The following is a 22,710-nucleotide window of genomic DNA, read 5'->3' as shown; positions in this document are numbered from 1 at the left end:
CTTAAAAAAGGTTTGTTGGAAATTATTTTTCCCCTGGGAAAAAAATCCCAGAGCTTGCCAATACCACAGACAGTCCAAATTCAAGATTTACTAATTTTTTTTTCCCTGAAAAAAAAAAAAAAAACAAAAGGAAATTAGTATTCTTCGACATAAAATACAGGCTATGTTGCCATTCGTGACAGCATATGCTTCCAGGATGTACATTTTTAAAGGATTGGATTTTCATTATTCATTTATCTGGAAGCAGCACGTGACCAGGATACAACACTGCTATCCGTATGATATCTACAGTTTTGTCAAAAATCAACCAAAGTCAAACATCTTCTGTGAAACATGCCGTTTAAAACGTTGTGGTAAAACTTTACCAAGAATAATGTCTCTATACATTCAGGAGGAATGCCTGCAAAGATCAAACAGTGCAAGTGGAAACATGGGCTGGTTTTGAATAGCATGTAAAAAAACACCATTACTCATCTCTATTTAGCATTTGCTGAACTGAATCCCGTAAGCCTCTGCAAGTTATATTAACTATACTTGCATAACCTTTCCAAGTAGACTTCCCAGAAGGGCTTTTATACAGTACAAAAATAAAAGTAATAGCTTTACAAATCATTAACAGCATCCGCATGGATGAATCACTGAATGGAAAACAGAAGATCAAGCAAATCAAGAGAAAAAGATCAAAAATGGAGAAAACTATAGAAATGCCAATGTAACCATCACTCCTAGACAGGCTGAGAATATGAGTAACTTAAAAAAAAATCTAGATTATGTACAAATTGGTATTATAATGCAACTATGGCTAGGAAATCACAAGTGTTGTACAAGTATATTGGGTTATAGTGTAATATGGATATGTTGTATAGTTTTAATGTTGCTATGCTTGCTAATTATTAGCAATAAAAGCATTTTCCAGCTTCCTTTATGGTGTCTGGCCATGGCATTCCTGTAGCCTTGGATAAGTACGTTAAGTAAGTAAATAAGTAAATACATACATACTCTAGAGTACACACCTCACACTTATCTCTTCAAGCACGGATGTTAAGGAGAAATCTCTCTGGGCCTCCACTGAAAAGGGGCTTTGTCCAGTTGCACGCTCTCATTAAATCACCCAAAGGCAAATAAATTTAGTGTTGCACTTAGAACCTACCTATAACCTCTGGAAAAATGCTGGTATAAGTCCCGAGATCTTCCAGTCCGCTGTACTTAACAGTATAAAAAAAGTTTACATTAAATGCCCCTCCATAGATTAAAATTATTTCATGGCTAGATGATCACTCCTCCTTACATGACTAGGTACAGAACATTCCACAATTATTCTCTCTGCTGGGATTATGATCGATCTTTTGTATATGACCGATCTTTTGTATATGACAAAGTGACAGAATATATATACTTACAGAGCATGTCATTTTTATAATTATCTATTAGCACAGGTGCAGTAGTTTACATCACCATGAAATTGAGCAATAGACCACAGCAGAATAAACTGGATGCAAACTTTCAAAGGTTTGCATTTACAAAGGGGCATCAAAAGTGGTTCACTTAAAAGTCTTGAGGACCACTACAGAAATGCGGTCTGTAATCTAAGCGTTTAAAGGTCAGAGTCTATCTACACAGCAAGTGAAGTCCACAGTAAAACTGCATGGTCTTACATTTTTTTGCTGTTAAACTTGAGGCTTGATTCTTTACTCATGACTCAAATCTGGTGAAGACGTTCAAGAGTACATGAGTGACTCATGGGAAAGAGATGAGCAGAGGAGTGCCACCTCTATCCTAAGTAATGAATACAAGGCAGATGTAAGGCATGGTTGTTGATGAACACAAAAAAAGAAAAAAAAGACTACAGTACATTCAGTGATATGGAATGTAGGGAGATACATGTCCTGGACACCTAAGGAACTGCATTCACCTCAAAAAAAATGGAACGAACATTTAAAAAATACATTATGGATAAATTGAAGCTGTCAATTCAAAGTGGTATGCCACAGATGGCAATATAAATAGCCAGTCAACCACCACCAGCCCATTCATTCTCCATCGCCGAGGAGAGGGAGAACTAGGAGGGGGACCATCACTTAGATCAGAGGCAGTTTGAGGTTTTATTTTCTTCTTGTGCCCTTCTGCAAGGTGTATTTCTCCAACCAGCCTTGGTCCCCAGCAGTGGAGCATGAACACCGGTTTCCCCAGGCTCCACTTAGGAGATTTCACTGCCTTGAGTACCCCTCAGTGCACACACTCCTCCCCACTTCCCAGGAAGAAGAGGGGGCTACATCACTGTAGTCCTCCCTTCTTTCCCGGCTCTTCCAGTGCAGACGCTGCTGATCAAACCTTGGTTACCTGTATCGCAGGCAAGGCTTCATCCCCCTGTGATATGGAACCAGACCAAAAATGTAGGATTAATCCCCTTACAATGAAATTCCCAATGCTTTTGGATTTTTTGGTCAAAATGAGACAGATTCTGATTCACAAGTTGGCAAGTGTTTTTGAAGTACTCTTTTGCAAAATATGTTCTAACAGTGTAGTTACTAAATGTGACTTGGGTGTTGGCCCTTTTGGAGTTTCTTTGGGGTACATACCCACCGAGTGGAAATGCACATTTTAGCCAACACAGACAACTTTTTCAAAAACATCATTATCTTGCAGCCCTCTGACTCTCATTTGAGACACTGACATGGAGCTGAATCTGACCATTTCCAAAGTTCTATACAAGAATCTTCTGCATGCATCACAATAGACATATGTCTTCAATTGCAAGTTGTTAACAGCCCACTCCAAGATTTTAGCTGTCTGACATTCTGAGACAGGGGCTACTACCTTGTTGCAGTATCTGTGGCTGCTTCACTCCATCGGTACAAAATTCTACCATTTGTACATCATAATTAGCCATTTCATTTTCATTCCTACGTTGAGTTTTTAAAATTTTATGACTCTTAGCTTGTTTCTGTAATTTCTAATGATATATGGGTCCTCTGCTTCAGTGTTAAGTTTAAGCAGCCTGGAAAGATCCAACTTTACAGAATTACTGCCACTTTTCACAAATACCACAACACCATCCTAATCAATGACAACTCCTAGTCCTTTCCATTATTCACATCAGCCCTTTGGTGGTTTCCATAGTGCTTTCTGAAACCTGTCAGAACTTTCACCCTTTTCAAATGCACTCTCTGATGTACATTATGCCAAAATGTTTTCCCCTACTGCCATGGTCCTTATGGTCCCCTCTACGGCAGGGGATTTATCAATCCAAACAAAAAAGGTAATTGGGTTTAGACCAAACACAAGCAGACAGGGACTGTACCCACAACTATTTTGCATAATATATTTTTTGCCATTAGGCCAAAATCTAATGCAGTTTTTTCAGTCAATTCTCCAATAGCTTTTACTTTTTAACATTATTTCAGTTTATCAAAACACAGTATTGCAGCAGGAAGCACGGCACGCAAATGTACACCAAAACTAGTAGATAGTTGAAATACTTTTAATAAAATGCTTACAAGTCGGTAAACTTTATATAGTCATATGATCAATTAAAACAATTCAAATTCACCAGTAGCATATTCTACATCATTAGTCATTTACATATCAATTGCTTTCAATTACCTTTCAGATAACATCATATATTAAAGGAGAAGCTCCCCTTTTAATGTATATGCTACAGTCAAAAAGTTAAAACTAAACATGGTACCCTATAAATTGAGCCAAGCTTAATAAGTGTCCGGACTACACACTGACCAGCAGTTTGTTTAGAAAGGAGTGTTATAGAAACCCAATACTTCCTAGAAAGAGTATGCACCATAGAAGGGTATTTAATAACATAAAAATGTACAGGTATGAGAGTTTCCAGGTTACATAATATTGATGTGGACTAAAAGGGAGGTCATGAGACACTCGAGAGTCTCTGAGACAGACGCTATAGGGACAGTGAGGTGAATCCTATTTTGATAGATGTTGATTCTATGAGGAATGGGCGAGCTAAACCATATTTTTCTTCCTCTCATGGTTCAGTTATAGCTATAGGAAGGACTGAAATGTCACATGACCTCATGGAAAAAGTTAAGTTTCAATGGCTTATACAAGTAATGTTAATTCAGTTAAAGTATTTCAAGACAACTGACACCTTTTGATGATGAATGACAACATCAGTCGAGTGGTAGGGGATACTCCTATGTTTGGATACAGGAACTGTAAGTCGCTTAAAATAACGTTATGTTCTCCAGATAAAGGCAAGATAGCATGCGATAAACAATATGGACCATATCCTTGTGGCTCGTGCAATTTCTGTGCTTTAATAGATAGTGATACCACTTTCATGCATCCAGATTTTAATAGAAGGTATACATTTAGTGTAAGGGCAACCTGCATTACAAAGCATTTAGCGTACTTGGCACATTGTGAATGTTGTAAAAAATGTTATGTTGGGAAGACAGACAGTACCCTTAAAGAGCACATAAGGGAACATTTATATAGCATAAGAACAGGGAATAGTACAAATGCACTTGCTAGATATATGGTAGCTAGTGATAGAGTTCAATATTTTAGGTTTAAAGTTATACAAATGCTACAAGTAGGTGCTAGGATGGGTAATATTGAAAATAGGACTAGTGAACCAGAACTTAGATGGCTCCTTAAGTTGAGAGCTGATAAAGGATCAGGTATGAATAATACGGTTTCTATTAAACTGTTACTTGATAAGAGGGGATTACCTAGACAGAATATGTTTTGCCAGCCGGTTTGGCTCAATTTATAGGGTACCATGTTTAGTTTTAACTTTTTGACTGTAGCATATACATTAAAAGGGGAGCTTGTCCTTTAATATATGAAGTCATCTGAAACGTAATTGAAAGCAAATGATATATGCAAACGAATAATGATGTAGAACATGAATTTTTAATTGATCATATGACTATATAAACTGTATGTGTGTGTTTTACTATCATTACGGTCTGATAAAGCCAGTGTCTACTTGGTGAAAGCGCTGACCGACTTGCAAGTATTTTATTAAAAGTATTTCAACTATCTTTAGTTTTGGTGGACATTTATGTGTGCTGTGCTTCCTGCTGCAATACTGTGTTTTGTTTTATTTATTGCTGGCTGGTTTACTCGGGTGATTGTGTACATTATTTCAGTTTAGAACAGATATTATCTTTCTAGGATCTCATTATTCCAAGGACTGTGCACTGGTTAATTTTAGTACAAGATTAGCCACCATACTTCATTACTGAATTTTCCAAGATCACAAAACTTCTGAGGTGAACCAAGTTTACTAATCTAGCAATTAATACATTTCCTTTGAATTGCTGACCATCTCTGTGTTTCTGTAGTACTTCCAGTGCTAAAACATGTAAAATGATTGATAATATGAAGGTACCAAACACTAGATTCACATTCTTTTAAGTCCTCAAAAAAACTCGCATTGTAGTTGGAGGCCAGAGTCATGCCAACTACCACCCTTTTGGGTTGGGGGATGGAATATTGGTTAAAGTGTTTACCTCACAGACACAAGGTACATAGTTTGATTCTCGTCTTTTGTTACTGTCTGGATATTGGATAGGCATGCAATAGTCTGCAGACCGATTGCCTAGGATTTACCTATAAAGCCCTAGGTTTAGGTTGATATACTTTGTTTTAACTAGTCAATCCTGTTTCAAGGCAGAAATATATTCAGGTTTTGCTTCTAGAACCTTATGCAGTCTGTCCACAAAAACATGTCCAAACTGAAGAAACAAACAATTTAACAGTTTCTGCTTCTCCTCCCTGTCAACCTTTTAAGGATGGTCAATGTTCTACATAAGATATCCTTCTCACTGCCACAATGTCCATGCGAGCGAATTCAACAGTTGCTGGTTGTTTAAACATCATTACTTTGTATTTTTCAAGTCCTGGACTGTTCTACCCTTTTTAAGGCCTTACTAAGCACATTTTCCTCCTCCGGAACTATTTAAATAGCAATGGCATGCATTACTTTCTAGATCCAAAATCAAGTCCTACAACTGCTAGGAATGAGAGTAATAGCTTTTCCATTGCAACTTGATTCAGTTTACTGATGCAGACATCCAACAATTTGTTTCCACAAAGGATACATGCAATGTCAATCACATATGGGCCAAAATATTCCACTACAAAAGGTCTCTGTATCTGAAACAAGTTTTTGGGAAAATAAACTTATGCTACATTCTATACCTGAAAATATCTTGTTTTCCTCCATTATTCTATCTTGGTTACTTCTCTCTGGACCACCTTTAGCACAATAACAGATGCTCTGAAATGTATCTACTGACATCACAATTTATTCAAGGTATTTGTGCCCAGAAATGGCAGTCTGACAGAACACATTTATTTTCCTAATTTGATAATGTTTTGCACTCTGAAGTGTGCCAAGCACTGACTTACGTTAATGCTCATTACAATGCCCGATGCCAATGCCCAATGCCTTTTCTTCAAAAATGCACTTCAAGGCTAACTTCAGTTAAGCAAAAAGTTTATTACACGAGGTTAATAGTCTTTTACATTTAAAGCATGTAGTACCCAAACAGTGCCACATTATACTTGTGCATTAAGTTACATAACTGATTTTGGGCAAATATATAATCTGCCACAAAAACTGTACCATGTCTGATAATTCAGTGAACTAAAGTACACTCACAAATGTTTCATCTCTCAAGGACATAGCACTGTCTCATTAGTAAAAGAGGACAAACCTTTATCTGTACTAGAATCCTAAAATCACCATTACAGTTACAGTGGATATAAAAAAGTGTACACCCCTGTTAAAACGCCAGGTTTTGTGAGATATAAAAAGAGACCATAAATCATTTCAAAACTTTCCCACCTTTAATGTGACCTATAACCTGCACAATTCAATTGAAAAACAAATCTGATATAAAAAATAAAAAATGTACAATAAGCTGGTTGTATAAGTGTGCACACCCTTATACTAATACTTATATTATTATTATATTATTTTAACACAGGAAACACACACCAGTCCAGGTTCTGGGTCTCCCTCTCTCTCGCTCTCCAGGCCCCCAGTAAGACAGTATAGCAAAGTCCTCCACCACTCTCTCTCTCTGTGCCCTATGTCCCTGCTCCAAGCAGCTGGCACACACGCTCTGAGGTTTGACACACACATACATGGGAAAGGGCTGGCACAGATTACCTATGCCACACTGCTCAGACTATAAGGTAGATACTGCCACCAGGACACTCCAAAGCCAGCTACTTTAAGGTTCTTACAAGGGTACCTAATTATACTGATTAAAGTTAACACTAATACAAATGGTAGGCTACAGTGTCAGCAAATAAATATAAGTACTCTCAAAGGTTAAAATATTTTCTTAAAGGCCATCCACAATGAAAAGTTTAAACATATTTAATAAAGAACATGAAAATACTAAATATCTATTTTCAATAAACACCACAGTTTCAATCACAGGAAATTTTAAAAACACAGATGAATAGATTCATACATACACAGAAAAACAGTACTTAACTAATTTCACTATATTTCCCGACTGATCAGAAGAATTTACTATTCCCGGTTTATTTACTGAAGCAAGGCAAGATGAAGTGGGCGAGTGATCCTTCTAAGTCAGGTTTCAAAAACAGAGTACTCCGAGACTCCTGTCTCATCTAGTATTAAAAGATCATTTCAGTCCTGGATTATAGAATGACATCACATATACCTGGTTATCTGACTTCAAGTTCCCATACTACCCAGCTTTACTAGAAATTGAACCAGAATCTTGCACATATGTGTTACCATACACACAGACAGAGCTTTGCTAAGATGTGTTATAGCATCTGGAAGACATAAAACCATTTTAATACTTCCAACTTTCCATGGTAGCAATTAGTTCAATGCCAAGGACAATACAGCACGATTCCTAGTCCTTGTTTTTTTTTTGTTTTTTTTTTTACAGACATTTCATCTCTGGCTGCAATCAGAACTGTAAGATACAATCTTTATGACCTTCCTGGTAATCTAATTTCAAACTATTTTCCAATGTTATCTGAACTGAGAAACCTCTTCACTTTCAGTGCCCTCTGTTGCAGCATTAATTTCAACAGTTATAATACAGTCTGATATACAGGTGCATCTTTTTTCTGTCCAGCAGGACCTACTGTTGGCACATTTAGAAAAAAAAAAAAACACACAAGCCACTTTACAAATACATTTTCAATACAAGCATCTGTACAAGTTAGTTTGATATACAAATGATAATGCTTTACAGAACTGCAGCTAGCTATAGGCATATGTTACACATCCACTGCCCTACTTCTCCTGCCAAAACTGGCAATACTTCACATCATCACAAACCTGCTTAAGGGTTCTAGAATTCACTCGCCTATCAAGGGAAAGCAGCTAGTTCCAAAGGACAGAGGCTAAGAGAAAGAAACCTGACCTTATATTTCTAACCTAGTTTAACAGCCAACAGCTCCTACCCTGATGACCCGATGTACAGAACCAGGACACAAGGATAAAGTCATTCCAGTCTGATAAAATAGCAGGGTAATGACATCTTTAATAAGTGTACTTAATTCCCTGTACATAATATGCTTCTATGTTAATTAATCAATGGGGTGGCGAAAGCAGACACACTCTGGCTAGGCTTATAAATGCCCTCAGGCAGATAGCCTAGTACCTACCAATGAAACTATGTGCTATCATTACAGTAGCAAGGGGTGCAAGTATACTGTATGGGACACCTGGATAGACACGAGTAGTACCACAATCTTTTCTCTTTGGATTTGTTTCAAACATGGGTAGTATCCCAGTTTATATGCAGTCACGCTTGCATGTTACACCTGCTACAGTGCACTGGTTGACAGAAATAGTTTAACACATATGATATCATAACATTAGTACTTTTAACAGTGCTTTTTCAACTAAGAGTAGATTGCACATTAAAGTACTGGAACCATACACCCCTGCATGTAAAGCTGGTGTTTGAGCTGTATGTTTATATGCATCTCCTACTGGATAATGATCTGATTTTAATATTAACTGTAGACTACTATGTTCTTTGGACATGTCATTGAGGACTGCTGTCATCTAGTAATGGCATACCTTTCAGTTTCAGATGTGTATCTTTCAAAACATTCATCCTAATGCATAACCTGTTGGCTACCTACTTTGTCTGTCCTCTGTACAGATGTGCAGATGTCAGGTATTGCTATGGCTAGGTGCCCACACTGTTTTGTGCTGTGGGCCTGGACACTGCTGCTAGTTCTGACATATGGGGCATTCCTTAATGTGGGCCTTGCCCCATTTCCTTGTGTGATGGACATTACAGAGGTGGTGGCCTACAGATTCAGAAACGGTGGGTGGCAATACGTCACAGGACAGGACATGTGGAGACAGCCAATCAAAATGGGAGACATCCCCAGATTTGTGAACAGATTCTATATCAGTGCTGTTATACATACGGTGGACTGACAGCTTGACAGGGTTTGTGTGGACATGCATTTAGTGTGCGACTTCACGACTCACAGGGATAGGTCTCTGACATACCTCTCCACTTGCACGCTGTCCACAGACTGGTCACATGACTGTCTGTCATGTTTTGCGTGTTCATCAGACAGATGGTGTCCTTGGTAAATCAGTTGCAGACTCTGGGGAATGGAGTCAGTAAATACTCACATCTACTGGTATTACCAACGTCATACTCAAAGGATGTTACAACAAACCCAGTGCCATCTGCAACTGTCTCCATGTATGACAGCAGTATGTCCAATCTACCCCTGTGTTTGTGCCGCTGTTTCCACCTAGTGATACAGGAGTTAATGCTGAGCTTAATGAGTGGGGAAGGTTATAAAAGGCTTTGGCCAGATCAATGTAGGCCGTGTCACCTTGCCTTCATCCACAGCTCAGGTGACTGCAAGAGGTTGGCCAGGTTGAATGAGCAGGTATGACTTACCCTTCACAAAGGTAAACTGTGTGGGATCCAGAGTCTGCATATTCCCATATCCCAGTTTATTAGGTGCATGATAATGCATTCCATAGCTTTGTGTAACAGACTTGTCAGGCAGTTGGGGCGGTACTTCCCAGGATCTGTAGTTACACCTCATTTGTGGGGAGGGGTGACTGTAGCAGTGCGCAATTCAGTAAGGACAAAGCCTGAGCTGTTGGACATGTTCCACTTAAAGAAATCCCAATCCCTCAGAGTCACACGCTCCAGGGATCTAAACCTTGTCATCACAATGAACAAAACATGCTGGAGGGACAGGTTCCAGACCCAGAGACTCCCCATACTCTGGAATAGACTGCCCATACATGTCAAGCAGAGTGCCTCCTTGGCTCTCTTCAAAAGGCACCTTGACGATTGAATGGGAGATGGGAAATTCACCCCAGGGATCAAGTCAGGGGTCCAGGGAAGTAAATATTGTGGGAAGAAATATCCGGGGAATTATTTGGCTAGACTTGTATATGCCCTAAGGCCAGTAGCCTAGTACCAACCTATGAACATAGGCTGCACAAGGCAACTAAGTCAGAATACCATCTAAGCTTCATAATACTCCACTCATGCTATACCTCTCAAGCGGGACAAAGCAGAGCAGTCCCAGAGTAAGATTATGGATCTCTAACCAATTATTCAAGTTTAATATGAAGGAATCTGACACTGTTAAACTGCAAGCTATGTCTGTTCCAGTAGTAGTGCAGATTCTGGGTAATAAACCGGTCTTGCCATCACATTTTATTTGCATGTTGGTGGAGATTCAAGTCCACAGTTTTGGTATTAGGGGGAGCTATTTAACATGTAGATATACGGGAATTCAAGGATGGGGTACTTAATGGCATGGAACATACGCCACAGACCATCCACCAACAACTTACGAGAAACTCAGTAAAGGGATAGTGCTTAAAGAAAATTGTTGGCCTAAATTTCCTGGGCTGCCAGGAAACGCTTGAAGACCCAAGGCCTTTCCAGCTGACTAATGCACGTAGAAAGGTACATCATTAAGGGGGACGTTGTTCTCAATAATTGGTCTAATTAGGGCTGTATACAGAGGTACAATAAACTTCTACTGACCTGGCTAAGATTCCCTTCGGCATTAGCTGTTAAGCAGAAGGATTTTCAGACTACTGGTTAATACATAATGTTCAAAGGAGAGGGAATTATCAATCCAGGTGGGTTTGCTTGTTTAAATATTTTTTGTTAACTGGGGTGGAGCACTAATCAAAAACTGACCAACTGCTGTCATAGCTTGGGATACATTTTATAACACAAACACAGAAGCAATTTTATTTTTTTTTTTTCTCATAAGGTTTAGTTTTGAGAATTACACCCAGTCAGCAATCATCGGAAAATTAACTAGAAGTCCTGACCCCCAGTATGGAAACTGGAAGAGTAGATGCCAAAAAGGAAGGGCTTCAATACTAAGCCCTGAGGCACATCAGTAATCCTTTTTACTTTCCAAGCATGTGCTCACCACTTTATGTTAGTTCTATTTTTCACCCAGCTGCTCATCTACTTCACCATATAATCATCTACTCTTAATGAACTTAGCTTACTAATGATGCCATCATGGGGTGTAGTGCTGAATGCTTTGGCCAGATTCAAATAAACTGTGACCCAAATAACTGCTGTCTACTGTCTATGTAATGTTCTTAAAGAAGTTAACTAAACTGCATAGACAGGATCTCCCTTTCACAAAGCCAAACTGGTGTGGCTCTAACCTGATGAGGTTTTTTTTTATGAGTTTTTCCATAGCTCTGCAAATCAGACTAGTCAGGCGGATGAATTTATATAATTTCCTGGGTCTGTAGTAGTGCAGCCCTTGTATAAGATATCACCACTGCAGTTCACTATACTTTGGGGTCGAATCCTGTAGCTAAGCTCTGGCTAAACAACTTCAGGGGATTCCAAAAGGGTACATTGGGCACTATTAATTAAGCATTCAGGCAAATTATGCCCCATGAAGTTTAGTTTTGTTCTTAAGAGAGCACCTTCAGTACACATTCCTCTGTGATATTAAGACATATAAAGGAGTTGGAAATTTCTGGAATTAAGATTGTGGTTTCACAGTAGAGTTTGAAATAAAACTTGTCTGCTAATATAGTCAATATTTCTAGTGGGTCTGAGCAGGTGGTGCCACTTTGAAGAAGTTCAGAGCACAGCTGTGGGTTACTAGTTTTCCTAATATAACTGAAGGAGGACTACGCTGGATTCTGAAGCCAATTTAAGTTCATGATTTGCCTTACTAACCCTGTCAGTAGCTTTTACTTCCTTACTGATATTCTTAATGCAATCTTTAATAACAGTAGTTTTAGATTTGTGGTACAATTTGATAAGTCTTTTTTTCCTCACTCGTTACAAAGAGTTTACTTAAGCTGATGGATCATCAGGTTGGTTTGTCCTTAAACCTCTCACTGTATTTGTCCCATCAAAAAAGGTGCTCTTAGCAACAGGCAATTCTAGTACATTTAGGAATCGTAGATGGCCATCAGGGAGCATGGAGGGTGTTCTCTAGCAAGCCAAAAGTTCACAGTTTTCATTGGACACCGTTTTACTCCAAACAAGACAGCTTTTGTAGGTTACTAGGAATCTGTCAAATACAGAAATATCACCATAATTTCCTTCATGCTTGAATGCATTCTAGGCGCAAATCTCAAGTATGAAAAGAGTGCAATCATTACAGTGAAACCATGTTTCAGTAACTACAAGATGTATACATGTTCAAATTGCAGGGCAGTCTTAAATCACACAGCAGAGCAATACATTGGAATTTGTGTCTTGGGTTCATTATCTGGACGTTATTCTTTATGACAATTACAGAACCACATGCCATCAGTTGCCAGGTTTTATCAGCTCCTTTAAAGGAAGCAGACAGACCCCTGCAGGGCATAGTAAACCAGGGTTAAGATCTTAAAAGTTACTCCCAAGTGGAAGACAGTGCAGATTCAGTAAGGCTGCATTTATACAAGCAATCCCAAAAGAACCAGTAAATCTGGCAACGCAATTCTGCAACAATCCACAAGCCAAGATACAGTAGACCAGACAGGACAGAACAGAATTCACACATTTATCATAGCATCCGGGTTCAAAGTCATAAGAGCTACTCTTAAGATAGATGTCCTAGCACACACACTGTCTTTAATCTGTCTTCAAGACTCACATCCAGATAACCTGAAAAGCAAATCCCAGTGTACTACCCTTGTATAAACTATGCACAGTGGCAGAAAAAGCTTCACTCTGTTGGTTTATGCTTTACACAATTAAGTCTCAAACAGTGACACAGAATCCAAGTTGTCAAAGAGTGGTAAAATCGTGCACCCAAGTAATAGAAATTGAGAGGTACTGCTGTACATCACCACAAAACTGATGAAATATACCCCTTGCAATAACAACCTCCTATAGTAGCAACATGTACACTGAACAAGTGAGCCAAGATAAAACTTTGGGGCGCACTGTATCCCAGGGAGAAATGTATAGAAGAATTAACTTCAGACAGCCCCCTCCAACACACTAGGACTGGAAAGGTAGGAAGAAAACAGCTTTGGCACCATGACTGTACAACTGCAGTGATATTTCAAACTGCTAATGAGGAAGCCTTGGTTCACGGAGTGAAATGCCAGACATGTCAAGACCAGGATGGAATACATCCATGGATCTTTAACTTGAGAGAGGTAATTTACTACCCAAGGACAGTCTCACTACTAGGGTCTACTTTAGAATGATGAAAAATTAAAATATCGAGCGCTCACATGAGCGAAAAAAAATCAGGAAATCGATATTTAGTTTTTTGGAATGCAGTACAATAAAGATCAGAATATTTGCCCTTTCCTCACTGTAGTGCAATCTCAGAGTAGGAATATATATTTAGCGGGGTTGTAGAGGGCACAGCCCCCCACAATAGCAATTTTGAGTTCCTGATTATTCGCTCATGTGAGCGTTCGATGTTTTGGTTTTTCGTTGTTCTGACACATCTCTTCACTATTGTACCTAGATCTAAAACCAGACAGACAAGGACCACTTTTTACATAACTTGTTTGTGACAAAATGAATGAATGAATAAAAAGTACTTCAACATTTATTTTTGTACATACACAGAATCTTTCCACCCCAGGCACATTTTTTTATGAAGCAGAAATGACAATTTGATATATGGGTGGTTGTGAAGGCACTCTGGCTAATGCATCAGCTGCGGTACAAGCAATGCTCAGACTGCATTCTTCATACAATGTTTAAAATGAAGATAATCATTTTTCTTCTTTAAATCTTTCAGCTGCTGAATACCTTTTGTAAATATTTAAAAGTGCCTGAACATTTGGAGAAATATACCAGCCAAATACTTAAATTGCCCTTATTCCATTTAAACGGATATTGCTTGCTGAGTGGGAGTCTGAAACATCAGAGTTGTAGGAGAAATAACTAACCCACAGCATGAGAAATCTACCAAGAAAGCAGAATTCAGCAATGTGTCAGCCTCCTGTCTGTCTTTTTATACAATATAAAACTTCAGCCAGAAAAGAAACCATTCACAGTTTGTGTGTTAAAACGACCAATTATTTGCTTATCTGCCCCCTCCTCCCCCCAATAATGCAACCCTCTGTTCTGCTGCAGGCATGTGTGCACTGCTGTGACTGCTCAGATTTGAAGTACACTGAAGCAATCTCAGTCAAATTTCATTCACAAGGCAATAATGTACTTAGGGTGACTGCAATTAGGCGATGCCATGTCAACATTAAAATAGTAATATGATCTGGTTACCAAGGCAAGCAAAGTTATCCTTCACACACCCTTTCAGCCACTAAGGGCAAGAGTCAATGCTAAAATAACACAGAGGGGCAAGCTTGCAGAAGTCAGTCTATTAGTATGTTTTCAAGAGGTGGGAGAGAACAGAAACCATTCAGGCCCAAGGAAAGCAAACATACTCCAGGTCAGGAATGAAGCCAGACCGTGAAGTCATAAAGCCGAAATCTTGAGCACTAAAGCCACTATACTACTTTTAAGTGTCTTATTAAAAGGTAATCACATTGAAATCAAATTCAGTTACCTTCCTGTGGTCAGCCTGTGCAAAGAAAAACAGCATAAAAAACATTCACTATTCTTTGCTTCTTTACTGAGGAAAAATTAAAACACCTTGGTAAAAGATCGAAAAAGAGGTTTTAATACACCTGTCCAGCTATTTTTTTCTGCATCAATTCACAAAAAACTAGCATCCAAGTTTTATCAAAAACAATGCAATGCTCCTGTACACTGCCTTAGTTTCACACTATGAGAATATCAAATGATCTACAACCTGCACCAATAAATAGGAGTTTAATTTTTCACTTTCACTGGCCTGCTACTCTACTGCTTTTCTACCAGCTCAGTCTTGTGTCTATTAGTGTACATAATGTAAATAGAAGTATTGTACGATGCTTGTGCATGCTCTTTCACCATCTGCTTAACTAGTGCCATCATAACCTCCAAATGTATTTTAGATTATTCTGTCACCACCACAGGGTTACTTCTGGTATTGTCAAAGTATGACTGTATTTTTACCTGGGTTGTGCCAGCCATTGGCTATTTTTAATTAAGTGCCCCAGTAATAAAGTATAAATACAAGACTTTTTACAAAGAATTTACATTTTTCTGAAGAAATTCAATGTATTATCATTTCTGAAAGACAAAATAATTAAGGGAGTTGAAATGAAGCCCCACCACCACCACCATGCAAAAGTAAGACTGGTGTACTGTGGCTACATTTCAAGTATATAGAAGCCTAACAACTTAGTTGAGCTTTGAGGAAGTGTGTTACATTTCAAGTTTGGCTTTTCTTGCACCAAACTTTCAGTCAACCTCTTCCATTTTGACAAAGTCTGTAAAACCAGATGAAGATACCAAAAGTACAGTATCGTACCTACCATAAATGTAGATGTTAGAGTGTTCACACTGCTGCAGTCATTACACTTGGGTTATCCTGCCGTCAGGCGGTCCCGCAGTCGGCCAGAGTTCCAAAGTCTTGGTCTGGTGTCGGTTGCTATCGCTTCTTCCCTGACGTCAGTGCGACAGGGGGTATACAAGATGCATCAAACGCCATTTTCTTCAGTTTTTCTTGCCCCAGATGTCAGGTGCCCCCAAGTAGGTAGGCAATACATATTGCTAATAAAAAATATAAATATAAAATAAAACAATACCTTCAGTTACCAGCAAATACACCACAAAGGTTGTATAGGATAGAAAGATATAGACAAGTCCAGCTAGTTCAGAGGGGATGGAGGGAGGGTAACCTGGAATGCAGCAGTGTGTACACTCTAACATCTACATTTATGGTAGGTACAAAACTGTACTATGTTCATCGTGTTACACTGCTGCAGTCATTACACTTGGGTAGAATCCCAAAGCTAAGTTTGGGTGGCTGGTCTATAAAAAGAGTTAGGATTGGCTATGAGGCCCTGCAGAACTGCAGTGGCAAATCCTGCTCTGGATTTAGAGTAGAGTAAAGAGGCAGGTGGTAATGCTTGGTAAAGGTGTGCACTGAACGCCAAGTTGCAGCCTCCAAAATTTCCTTGGTAGGTACTCCTCTGAGAAAGGCTGTTGAAGTGGCTGTTGCCCTGGTGGAATGTGGCCTAATGTTATTAGGGACTGATTTTCCATGCTGTGTGTAGCAGTAACGAATACAGTGTCCTATCCATTTGGATATAGTCTGCTTTGAGATGGCCTTGCCCTGCAATCCTGCTGCATATGCTACAACAGTTGCTCAGTTTTCCTGAAAGCTTTTGTTTTGTCCAAGTAGAAGCGTAGCTGCCTGTGTATGTCCAAAGAGTGCAGAAGTTTCTCCCCTTTATTCTGGGGGTTTGGATAAAAAGTTGGCAAATGGATGGTTTGGTTAAGAGCCACACTAGATACCACCTTTGGCATAAAGGTAGGGTTTGTCCTTAAAGAAACCCTGTCCTGATGAAAAATTATAAAAGGTTCCACTACCATTAATGCCTGTAAGCTCTGAGACACTTCATGCTGAAGTTATTGCCAGGAGCAGAGCTGTTTTCCATGATAAAAATTTTAGATCGGCTGCATTGGCTGGCTCAAAACGTGGCAGGGTCAGTTTTTCCAAAACTAAATTGAGGTCCCAAGTTGGTGCTGGTGCTCTCCGGGGCGGTCTTATGTTTTTATCCCCTCTGAGGTACTGCTTTAGCAAAGGATGAGAGAATAAAGGAGGATCCGTGTTGTAATGTGCTGAAATGGCAGAGGCGTGGATCTTGATTGATGAGAAGGATAGGCCTCTGTCCAGCATCTCAGTTACGTATTGTAAAATCTGAGGAATGTTTGGGACAAGAGGGTCAAGGCTTTGAGCATGGTTCCAGGCGCAGAATGGAGGATGGCCTAATGGTTAAGGTGCTTGCCTTACAAACACAAGGTATAGGGTTTGAATCTCACAGGGGATAATTGGCTAGGCTTAAAATGGCTCGCAAGGGCAGTTAGCCTAGTACTAATCCATGTTCTGCCTATATCCATGCATATCTCTTCCATTTTTCTGAGTAAGCTTTCCTGGTGCTAGGCCTCCTGGCCTCCAAAATGACATCCATAACAGCTTTAGAGAGAGAGGTGTTGCCTGCTTGACTAATGAATCTGCCATGCAGCCAGGTTTAGGGTTTTGAGCTGACCATGCAGGATCTGATTGTTTTGCCGAGTCAGAAGGTGTGGAATTTGAGGCAAAATCCATGGTGGGCCTTGAGCCAAGTTCTCTAAGACTGGATACCAGTGCTGGCGTGGCCAGTCTGGAGCTATCAGGATCATCTGTGTTTTTTCTTGTCTGGCTTTTAGGTGCACCTTTGACAGGAGGGGCAGTGGTGGGAAGGCATAAACCTTTTAGGCTTATCCAGCTGAACGAGAGAGCATCCACTTTCCATGCTTGTGTGTGATAAGTCCTTGTGCAGAATTTTTGTAGTTGGCAATTCAGTGGGGAGGCAAAAAGATCTAGGTCTGGGCATCCCCATGCTTGCGTTACCACGCTGAAGATTTATGGATTCAACTTCCATTCGTGAGGGTCCATGATATGTCTGCTTAGATAGTCTGCCAGAGTATTTTTTTTTCCTGGCAGGAATTGTGCTTGCAGATGAACTTGATACGTTAGGGCTGTGTTCCACAAGGTCATGGCTTGCCTGCATAGGGGATAAGAATGAGTGCCCCCTTGCTTGTTTATGTATCACATTACTGTGGTATTGTCCGTCTTTAAAAATAATTGTCCTGGATGCAGAAGGTCCTTGAAAGCTGTTAGGGCATTTTGAACAGCCAACATCTCTTTTTGACTGATGTGAAGATGCATCTGGTCTGTGGTCCACTTGCCCTGAATGCATTTTCCTGCCATGTGTGCTCCCTAGGCGTAATCCGAAGCATCTGTTGCTAGAGTCTGCCTGGCTGTGGGTAGGGTGAAAGGCTGACCCTTGTTTAGATGACATGCCTGTGACCACCATCGAAACTCCTGTTGTAGGCAAGGAATCATTGGCATTACTGCTTCTAAACTGTGGGAGTGCTGAGTCCAAACACTTTTTAGGTACCATTGTAATTTCCTCATATGCAGTCTGGCATATGGTATTAGTAGTATGCAGGATGCCATGAATCCCAGGGCCTGCAGAATTTTTCTTGCAGGGAGATGGGACTTTTTGCCAGTAATTGAAAATATTGAGTTAGTTGAACTTGTTTATCTGGCGCGAGATAAGCCATCTGGGCCGTTGTATTTAAGCTGGCACCCAGGAATGTAATCTGTTGTGAGGGCACTAGTTTTGACGTCTTTTCGTTCACTGTGTACCCTAGAGAAATTAGCAACCTTTTTACAAACGCCAGATGCTGTAGAAGAATGTCCTTTGTCTCTGCTTGAATGAGGCAGTCGTCCCGGTATAGATATATTTGAATTCCTTTTTGTCTGCAAAATGCAATTACTGGGGCCAAGCACTTTGTAAAGACCCTGGGCGCAGTAGATAAGGCAAAGGGCAGTGCAGAGAATTGGTAGTGCATTGTACCAGCTTTGAATCTGAGGTATCTTCTGCAATTTTGTCCGATAGGGACACACAGGTATGCCTTTGAGGTCCAGAGTAACAAGCCAAGCCTTCTTGCCCAGCATGGGTAGAAGCTGCTGTAATGTCAACATTTTGAATTTCGGAATATCCAGGTAAGTATTTATAATTGAAAGGTCTAGTATGGGCCTCCAGGCCTTGTCCTTTATGGGGACCAGGAAAAGTCTCAAGTAAAATCCTTGTCCTTGTTCCTGTTGTGGTACTTTTTGGATAGCTCTCATGTCCATGAGGGAATCTGTTTTTCTGCCTCTGCCCATTGATTGCGGCAGGTCTGGCATTCCTTTTAGCCTTGGTAAAGTATGAAAGTGGAACCTGTAACCTTGAGACACAATATTCAGAACCCATTTGTCTTGGGTGATTGTTTGCCAGTTTTGTGAAAAAGTGCTAGTTTTACCCCTAAGGGGGCTGCCAATGGGGAAGTGCTTGTCGGACGAAGGGGGAAGTCATTGGGACCGTTTCCTGTAAGGTTGAGACTTGTCCTCACCTCCTTTTGGGGTTGAGGTGCCCCACTGTCTTGGTCTGTTAGAGCCTTGGGGTTGAGATCTGCCTCTTGGGCGTCTGTATCTGCCTCTGTGGCCTGTCTTACACTGGAAAGGACTAATTCTTTGTTGGCCAATTTCTGCTAAATCAAGGTGGCTGTACCTGTAAGAAATCCTTGACCATTTGCATAGATTTAGCTTGAACACCTCTTTGCCTTAACACCAAACAAGGTATCATGCTGTAAAGGAGCATCCAATAGTTTTGCCTTAACATGATCAGGTAAACTCTGTTCTTTTAACCAAACATGTCTTCGAATCACAGAACCTGTAACTGCGGCTCTACAAGACGCCTCTAAAGAATTAAAACCACATTGCAGAGTATGTTTTCCCACCTGTTCAACTGCATGCAATAAATCCTGCATTTCTTTACAGTCAGGAGCTTCTGAGCTTGCAAGCATTTTCTGTTTTAACTGAGCCATTAAATATTGTTGGTACTTAAGTATGTGAAACTGACAATTTAAAGCAATTACTGCTAAAGTTGCAGAAGTGTAAACTTTCTTCCCCCATCTATAGGGTACTGGATTTTTTGCAATGGAAGCCTTAACCCCTTTCGGACCCTGGGAAATAGTTTCTGGATGAGCAGAAGGTTTTTATAAAGAAACTTGTGAGAGTCAGGGACTCGCCTATCTTGCTTGGCTGGCGCAGGGGGCAAAGAATCAGGAGATAAGCTGGATTCAGAGAACACATCATCCACAATATCTAGCACAGGTGGAATAGCCAGGGGCCTGTGCTGAGGCAATAAAAGGAAATCTTGAGCCTTTTCTTGGATTCTCAATAATCCTGACTTTCCCAATGGAAATGCTCCCTCATGGTATGTAAAGTTTCCCCAAAAGAATAATCCTCAGGAGGAGAGGCTGAAGGGATAGATTCTTCAGCATCAGAGTCCTCATAGGGGGGGAGAGAGTATCCCTGGTCTGAAGAGGAATCAGAGGAAATGGAAACCTGATCAGAGGAATCGTAGTCTGTATCCTGCCTAGTCCTTTTCTCAGGAGAGGGATGGGAACCCCCTGATTAGAGTAATGAGGTCTTCGGCCATTTTAAGCATCTGTTTCTTAGGCATGGAGGACTGTCCAAGAGAATGCTGTACTTGCTTCTTTGTCTTTAATGGTACTTTTGTCTTTGCTTTAATGGTAAGTTGCGAATGTCTGAAAACGCCCTCAGAAACCAATGCCTGCTCAGCGGCTCCGGACCCATCTGAGGGATTAGTTTCCGTAGGCCCAATACCTTGAGTTTCCAGAGGCCTAGTTGTCTCCACATGGGAATCGGAGGCGGCCTGTGGCTCTGAGGTAGCGGGTGTCAGGGGCTGCAAAAGTGCCTCACTGAGAACCGGTGAACCGGCGACTGGCCTAGAAGAGGTTTAGTCGTCGGTTTTGGACCTCGGATGCCCGTCTTTATCCTTGTCTTTGCGATTTTTCAGAATTGTGGTAGTCAGTTGATCCAACGGCATAGTATAATTGAACCTTCGGCCAAAGTAGTGCAATGCAAAATCAAAACGTCCTTTTATAGTGCGTTTGTTAAATCTAGCACAAAACTGACAACTAGTGATGACGTGATCAGGGCCTAGGCATGGACTACAGTAAGAGTGGAAGTCCTTATGAGGTATTTGCTTCCCACAAGAAATACAATTAACTTTTTCTGACATCGGTCGGAGGCAAGAAAAAAAGTTTCCCCAACGGGGTACTTAGCTTTATTGAAGACTTCGGATCTGAAATTCGACTTTGAAAATCTCAGGAGTCAACCGACCGGCACTTGCGCACTGCTTCTGCTTCGGGCACCGCGCGGCAAGAAAGACTGAAGAAAATGGCGTCGGATGCATCTTATATACCCCGTCGCACTGACGTCAGGGAAGCGACAGCAACAGACGCCGGACCAAGACTTTGGAACTCTAGTCGACTGCGGGACCGCCTGACGGCAGGATAACTCAAGTGTAATGACTGCAGCAGTGTAACACGATGAACATCATACCATTCTGATGCAATTCACATAAAAACACTTTTCAAGCAGGTACTTTCTGTTCCAAACAAGCAAGCTTACAGGTTAAAGCAATCTTCAAAAGACCTGTACATAATAATGGAAACTGAAAGAAGCTTCTGAAGGCATAAGCCACTAAATACAGTTGCATCTCCACTTTCATGAGAATTAGGTGTGGCAACTCGCACCATGTTCAAAGAATCGTGAATAATAATTGGGCCCCGCAAGTCCATCTAGTAAACTTTTCATGTCAAATCCCAGAGGCAGGGGTGGCAGAAGTGGATGGTTCTACTTTGGGGAAAATACACTGTGATTTGGCATCCGACTCCTTTGCCTGATTCATGTAAGGAATACGAGTTTCAGAAATTTCACCGGTTAAGCAAAGCACTGGCAAAAACACACAACTCAATTACCCAATCCACAAGTACACTTGGAGTGTACCTTTAAAGGTAAAAGGCAACATACAGCATCAGCCAAAACATACAGCCAGCAGCAGTCTCTGAAGTACAGCCAACACATACAGCGATGGCTAACAGCAGTCTCGCATCTCCCAGAAATGCACAGAAGCTTTGCTCTGTATTCTGTGTAGAAGATTCATACAGATAAGCAGGAGATCGTATGGACGATGAACTTTTGTTATTTATGGAACTATCCAGCAAAGTGTCCTGAAAAGCGGCGAATCTAGCTTTTGCCTCCAGCTGTGTGTGTGTGTGTGTGGGGGGGGGGGGGGGTGCACTGACAATTCACAAATAAGCGGATTAGCAAAAGCCAAATTAGCGAAAGTGGAGGTGCAGCTGTACTAGTTTCTTAGTACAAAACAGAACTAAAGTTGTCATTTAGAGGTCATCTAAATTCTCTTTCACCAACTGCTTAAAATCATGAACTGCATTAGCCAGATGCCAAGTAGCACCTTACATGGTACACTCAAGCTTGCACTTCCTAGACAACAGATCAGAAATAATTTATATGGTCAAATCTACAGACTGTTCATGCTTTTGAGAAATATGTCCGTCTAAACCAGCTGAAAAATTCTGTGCTTCTCTAGTCCACCCAGCCAGTGTACAGAGTCCACTATGGTGGAATTCAGAAATGCTGCAAAAGCAAGAAGACACTAGTAAACACCTCTGTAGCAACATGGTGCTGGAAGACTGGATGAGATGTAGTCATTAATTCTGCCAGTGCAGTGTTGTCATTCTA

The 22,710-nt window shown here is 40.5% G+C and overlaps 1 protein-coding gene across 1 annotated transcript in view; it reads right to left on the bottom strand.

Moving 5' to 3' along the window:
- LOC122814212 (ubiquitin carboxyl-terminal hydrolase isozyme L4-like) overlaps positions 1–22,710 on the bottom strand; it is a 609,903-nt gene that overhangs the window by 500,739 nt on the left and 86,454 nt on the right. Inside the window, exons 5-6 of the mRNA XM_044086813.1 lie at positions 5,966–6,138; positions 535–638 (exon numbers count right to left, since the gene is read on the bottom strand). Coding sequence (XP_043942748.1) covers positions 535–638; positions 5,966–6,138 — 277 coding nt within the window. The remainder of the gene's footprint in view (positions 1–534; positions 639–5,965; positions 6,139–22,710) is intronic.

Source organism: Protopterus annectens, chromosome 10.part0 (genome assembly GCF_019279795.1).
Source record: "Protopterus annectens isolate FY-2018-M chromosome 10.part0, PAN1.0, whole genome shotgun sequence".
Classification (NCBI taxonomy): Eukaryota; Metazoa; Chordata; order Ceratodontiformes; family Protopteridae; genus Protopterus; species Protopterus annectens.
The sequence above is the reverse complement of the archived record's forward strand: the minus strand, read 5'-3'. Positions and strand labels throughout refer to the sequence as shown.